At 36.5% G+C, this 6623-nt stretch overlaps 2 protein-coding genes across 2 annotated transcripts in view; one reads left to right on the top strand and one right to left on the bottom strand.

Moving 5' to 3' along the window:
- The window catches only part of si:dkey-98f17.5 (uncharacterized), a 10233-nt gene extending 6947 nt beyond the window's left edge, over positions 1-3286 (top strand). Inside the window, exons 8-12 of the mRNA XM_014014403.1 lie at positions 1401-1546; positions 1678-1849; positions 1936-2048; positions 2694-2781; positions 3072-3286. Of these exons, the coding sequence (XP_013869857.1) occupies positions 1401-1546; positions 1678-1849; positions 1936-2048; positions 2694-2781; positions 3072-3125 (573 nt within the window). The 3' untranslated portion in view covers positions 3126-3286. The remainder of the gene's footprint in view (positions 1-1400; positions 1547-1677; positions 1850-1935; positions 2049-2693; positions 2782-3071) is intronic.
- Positions 3287-4073: 787 nt separating this feature from the next.
- Positions 4074-6623, bottom strand: part of aifm3 (AIF family member 3) — a gene marked incomplete at its 5' end in the record, with an annotated part of 12954 nt that continues 10404 nt past the window's right edge. The window contains 2 exon segments of the mRNA XM_014014402.1: positions 4074-5760; positions 5889-5909. Coding sequence (XP_013869856.1) covers positions 5718-5760; positions 5889-5909 — 64 coding nt within the window.

Genomic DNA, 6623 nt, shown 5'->3' with positions numbered 1-6623 from the left:
GTCTGGCTCACTGCTGCCAACAGAAGCTGTCAGAGGCTGAACTACAACATAAAAATGAACGGCTGGCAGGGAAGTTGACATTTTAAACCTTAATTAAAAATCGATACAGAGATTTAGAATATCGATACAGTATCGGGAAATGAAATATCGCGATATTTCAGTGTGTCGATATTTTCTTACACCCCTACAAGACACTTGATTTATTTTTCTCAGTCATATTCAAAGAAATCCTAAAGTGGACGTTGTTGTTTTCTCCCAACTTTTGTCATCATTTAGCAGCAGACTGTAAACAAGTGTTGCAACAGACCACAGCTGATATGAAACTACTCAATTAAAAAAAAGACCTACATGGCTCAAAATAAACTGACAAACACTAAAACTGAGGATATTCTAAAAGGATTACACAGTTTTAGTTATCGTTTTTTCATTTTATTACAGTTTTTATTTATTTCAGTTAACTAAAATGTTTTTTCAATTTTAGTTTTAATTATTTAGTTAGTTTTAGTTAACTATAATAACCCTGCTGTGGACACCTTTAAGCAACAGTGAACACTATTTTAGAAAGCTTTGCCTGGCTGGTAGTTTTAGATTACACAGTCATTCTGTCAGGAAGATGACGTTCCTGCTGCAACTGCAGCTGGCTGCGCTGGTAGTGCTAAAGTTGGCTAGTAGCCGTAACTTGCAAATAACCATACAATTATATGCAAATAACCACTTAATGTGAAACTGACATGGGGTAAAGGTTAATAAACAGCATTTGCATAAACTGCTATGAAATATTTCAGACTTCAGTTGTTTTAAGAGAGTAGAAGTTCACTTATATTYTGACCTTGACCAGACTCATCAGTCTGATTAGAACTTAAATTATTTAAAGATGTATCTACGACAGTTAAAGTATTCATTGTTTATTATTTTTCACAGAATCCTACTTAAAAAGATCTGAACTACTGCTTTAATATCTGTGTTGTTTTTATTAATGTTTTCCTCATGAACCATCTGGAGTTGAAGCTTTGCTAACAGGTCAAATGAACATCCGCTGATTAAACTTTAAAACTTTTTAGTTTTCAAATGTTTCAGAGTTATTGAGTGTTTGAGAGGCACAAGGATTATAAACCACAGACTCCATCGGGTTGCCATTAAGAATTGCAGCCCGAGTCCTGAGTTATCGCTGCGTCTCCTTGTGATCTACAGCCGTAAAGCCCTGCACCGCGTAGTTTATTTGTGCTTCCCTTCAGAATTCTAGTTTATTTTTTGCTGAGCAAGTACAGCTTCATTTCCTGCTCAGTGCACAAAGCTGTCGGTCAAAACGGCCTCAGGGTTTTTTCATGAAAGTTTGCATCCTTCCTCTTGTTGAGCTTTTGCTGATGCATTTATTTGTTTGTTTGTGTTTTTTTTTCTAGCCAAGCAGGTGCGTGAACCAGATTGATGGTGTTTGTCAGACCATTGAGAAGACCATCAACCAGGCAGTTCAGAAGACTTTGGATCAGCTGGAAAAAGACAGCGACCTGATTTGTTCCACCATCAGCAGCAGACTGGAACAGGACAGGTTGGACTTTTTTCACACCATACTGATAAATGTTATCACGCTCAGATTATTGCTAACCGAATCGGACAAGTTGTGCTTTAAGAATCAGCTGCAGTAAGTGTCTTTAACTGCGTTATTGATTTCGCACGCAGGGCTGATGTGTCGTACAACAAAAGTGTCCGTCTGCACTCAGTTCTGTGTGGCGCTTTGGGCCTTTTCCTTCCTTTCCTCTTCATCCTGAGTTTCATCGTAAACACTTTCTCCAAAGAGCAGCTGGATGAGCTGTTTGGTGAAGGTCCTACTCGGACTGTCACAGTTTTTACTGTAAGTCTAGAAAATCTCGATCATGGCAAGAACTGGTGGGGAAAATAACAGCTGACAAATACCTGAGTTTATTCAATCTGTTTCAGGGGATAGTGATGTATTTATGGGAGTGGATCCCTGAAGATGGACAAGTGGTCTTTGTGATCACTTTTGGGGCTTTTTGCTATCTCCTGCTTTTCCTGGCCAAGTATTTTGCAAGGTAAGTGTTGCAGATCTAAAAAAATACCTCTCAAATACAAATGTGTTAAAAAAAAAAGAAAAACGATAGTTTGTATAGTACTTTCAAGACATGACTATTTAAATCACTGATTGTTCATAAAAATGAGTCCAGCCTTAAAGTAAAACAAAGATTACAGCCAGATTCAACAAATCTTTGATAACTGGTCTACAAAACATCTGGAAACATTCAGCAAACTCAACAAACTTTATTAACACCGAAGTAAAAACTTATAAACCAAAAATTATTTTAAACTGATGTAAAACACAAAAAACACTAAAACGTTTAACGATTAGGAACTTTTTCCTGATTGGTGGTTTGTAAAATGTTTTAACTTTACAGTGCTTCGGTTATCGGAGCATCTTAAACCAGTCTTATAGAGACAGAAGCTACAACATTTTCAGCAATAAAGAAAGGACTGTCTTCTTATTGAAGCAATAAAACATCAGGAACTAAACAATAAGACGTCCCAGAAGTCATCCCACTTATTGTAATAGGTTTGTTCTGTTCTCAGAGAAATGATTGAAGAAGTTTTTATTTTATTTTTTTTATTGGAGAACGTGAGCTTTTATTTAAAAGCACACAGAGATCAATCATAATTCTTAGTGTTTGTTTGTTTTTTTCTAGCCGAGGAAATAAAACCCTGACAAAAAAGGAGAAGAGGAAGATGGCAGAATACAGTGATTATATTCACGATATTGTCAAACCTAAGAAGGTTAGTTTTGTTCCTCTATTCGTGTAGTTTGTTGTAACTGAAAACCACCATTTTATGTTTCCACACATGTGACACAGTTCTCCTCAGATCTGTTAGTGTTTCAGTTCATCGTGTTTAAATGTAAGCCTCACTGTTGTGCCATTAATGACCTAACGCTTTGCTTAGGACCTTTTTTTTCTGGTTTAAATATACATAGTACATAGTTTTTTTTTAAATTAATCTGTGGTAACACAATAAAAAACAGCACACAAGAAAACAAAGAGTCTCACACGGCTCATTTTTCTCCACAGGCTAAACTGTATGAGTGGTACCTGCAGCAGTGCGCAGCAGAGTATGACCTCTGACCCCAGAGGAGGCAGGAGATGGTCAATATCAGGATTTCTTTTATTTCTTCACACAARACCTTTCATCTGAATGTGTTATTTGGCATTTATAATGGAATCTGTGGATATCAGTAGAACTTTGTAAGACAATCAATGAAACGTTCAGATTTTCTTCCTCTGAATCACCTCAGTTTTTTCATCTCAACGGCTGGTTTTTGATAAGTGCCTTGTTTTTACCGCACACGGGACAAGCTGTGATCATAGTCGTTAGACAAAAACAAATTTCCTAATGTGATTTAAACAGAAAAATAAAAAAAACTTTTTGTAGTGCTTTTGTTAAAAGTACCTATAGGGGAAAAACTGTTTACAGAAGAACTTTTCTCTCTTTGGAACTCTGATTTACCAGCAAATCTATTTTTGTGATGTTCAAGTGTCCTACCAGCTTCCAGCCCCACCCTGACTAAAATGTTACCTGAATGTGTTTGTTTGCTTAGAGCTGTTTAACCGCTGCTGAAAACATCTGGGACATTATGTCAGTGAAGCTCAGGGCTAAAGTTCTCCACTTCTTCCAAAAACCCATCTCACTGGTAAATTTTTGTTTTGACATATACATTTACAAYATGATGATTAGTGTCATAAAATATTTTGATAACAACATATGGTTATGAGTGAAGTCGCTGCACTAAYGTGAACCTCAGAATTACAGAGCACTGAATTTACCTGTTAACACCTGATAATGCCTTCACTCCAGTGTTAATAGAAGTACAAATATTTATTAGCTGCAAAAAATTAACTGTTGAGGTGCTTTTTTTTAGTTGACTTCATAAAAAATGTGACAAAGCGGGAAGATTCTGTCTCTTTTATTGAAATTGTTAAAGAAAAATGACTGCTTCAATTTTTAAACTCATATCCAACAACCTCTTTGGGCCGTTTGCAATATCACCTTGAATTCATCAGGGTTTTTTTTTGTTTTTTTTGGCACTGTTTGTATCTCCCACTGCCACCAGGTGAAGGCAGACGACAAAGCTTTTTGTCTGTTTGTGTGTTCGTGTGCCTGTTTGTTACCAAAATATCTTCTGAACCACTAAATTTGTAATAAAACTTGCAGAAAGTGATCATTTGTCGTTCATCTAATTATAGTCATCCTGATTCAAGATGGCTGCCACAGCCAACTGACATTAAGGTTAGAAAATAAGTTAAAAAATAGCAATAATTGAGTCAGTTTTACAGATTTTGAGCTAATATTTGAGGTGGTAGTAGCAGAGTGTCCTCCACAACACAATCTGAGTGTGACTTCTTGTAGCGTTTTTTTCAAGGTTGTACTAAAATGGCTGCAGCCCTGTTTTTCCTCAGCTTTAAATGGTTTGTTGATGCTAGGATTTTTTTTCTCCTAAATATTGGCTGCTGCTTTGATTTAAAGAATTAATTTATATTAAAGCAATTAAACCTTATATATTTGCTGACTTAAACACAAAAGATGAAACGAACTAAAAATAAAAAAGTAACTTAATGTGATGCTTTGTTTTTGTTGGATCACTTTTATTTCCAAAGTTTAGTTTGAAATTTTGTCCTCTTTGTATGAAGAACACTTTTTTTTATTTACTCTTTTGACTTGAGGGTCAGAAATCAAAAGCTGATCAGATTTTCAGTCCTCCAGGATGTAATCAAACACCTGCTTTGTAGCTCAGAGCGCATTACAAAGCGTTGCTGAATGAAAACAAGAGAAGCTGTGAAATTACAGGAGTCAATATTAAAGCAACAACGAGTGTAAAAGGAGCAGTAAGCTCAGGCCACAGACCTCAGTTCCCTGAGTTAGTAACAAATGATTTCCCTATATGGAGATAAAACATCCTCAGGCTACTTTTGCAGTCATCTACAGGAGTTATTGCTCTGAGATAAATAAAAAAGACAGCGTTAATCTATTGCACAAGCATGTGATTAGTATAATTAAAATAATTTATGCATCTTTCTAGCAAGGCAACTAATACAAGGAGGTATKTTGTAGTTCTGTCAATTATTCCCAGATTAAAGCTGTAGCAGGTGTTAGTGACTGTTTTAGCTGCATTCAGGGTTTTGCTGAAGTGACTTTTGCTTTTTTTTTTTTTTCTTTGCAGATTTGAAGGTGTTCCAGTTCAAATCTTTCTGGTTTTTTTTTTTATTACTATTACAATAAGTTATATCATGCAGCTGTAAGGCCTGTATACAAGCACACAYCTCCTGCCCCGCAAAATGCTCTTAAGCTGTTACAGTGCATTCAGGATTATAAGTATTTACAATGTTATTGGTACAAAATAATGCCAATGCCCATCCATGGCTTCTTATTAACAAAAGTTACATGTAGATACAACTTGGAGCAGCACAAAGGCTGGAAACCATATTGCTTTGTTAAACGTCACCAGCTGCCTGCTCAGCGAGTCACGTCGAGTTTGGGTCCATTTGTCACGTTGACGTGTCTCTCAGCAACAAAACGAAGCCGGTGGTCCACATGGTTAAAGGTGTCTCAGATGGACAGATGTGTCAATAAAAGTGAGTTAATAAAATATGATAGCTGCTCAGTTTCTCAGCACCAATGTGTCCATATTGAGGTGTCCAGTGAGTCCATCCAACTTTAGATCAGTGAGCGCCTTTGTCAATCAACCAAGATATGTCTCCAGTCCTGCAGCACAAAATGCAGAGTTAGGACCAAAACCAGTTCACGTTATCACGAGTGAGYGGATAAAGATGCAGGTGCTTGTGAGTGTCAAAGTGTGAAAAAAAGAGGGGAAAGTTCATATTTTTCCATACTTGCCAAACCGGGCTAACATCCTTCATTTTTATGTGTGCATTAAGAGGAAAGACATGAGAGGACATGAGGAAAATGGTTATAATGTAACAAATAAATACAGAATGCACCAACATGACAAATGGGTTAGGGATTAATGTGTTAACTTTTAGGATTAGTCTCAGTCTGAATGTTTAAAGGGGTAATATTATGTTTCTCAGGCATATAAATTCTATACCAGGGGTGTCAAACTCATTTTCACCGAGGGCCACCTGAGCGTTATGGTGGCCCTTGAAGGGCCAGTTGTAGTTACCTTTGATATTTCATGTTTAACTTTGACTAAACAGAGTTTTAACACATCCTCTTTTAAACACTGACAAGAACTAAGTCTATGACTGACTAAATCTGAAATAAATACAGAAATATTATTAAAAGTAAAACTAAGTTTTACTCACTGAGTTTCTAGTGAGTAGCCAATATGCATTATGACAGATTTAGTTTATGGTCATTGCCGACTTTAAAGCAGCTGTAGTGGTCACTGGAGGGGGAATGAACCGTTCCACCTGTCTGTGACCCTGGTCTCAGAAGACCTCCCTCAAAAGAAACACTATAATCACTACACAGCTTATTTTCACACATTAATACTGTGCTATCCAAATTGCTCAGTTACTTAAAGCCAACAGCTCAGGACAGGACAATTATCTTTCACATTTTAAGCTTATTTTGTTGCATTTAATCATAAATTTAAAGTTTACCAT

Source organism: Austrofundulus limnaeus, unplaced genomic scaffold (genome assembly GCF_001266775.1).
Source record: "Austrofundulus limnaeus strain Quisiro unplaced genomic scaffold, Austrofundulus_limnaeus-1.0 Scaffold114, whole genome shotgun sequence".
In the NCBI taxonomy this organism is placed as follows: Eukaryota; Metazoa; Chordata; class Actinopteri; order Cyprinodontiformes; family Rivulidae; genus Austrofundulus; species Austrofundulus limnaeus.
Note: the sequence above shows the minus strand (reverse complement) of the source record. Positions and strands in the feature narration are given on the sequence as shown.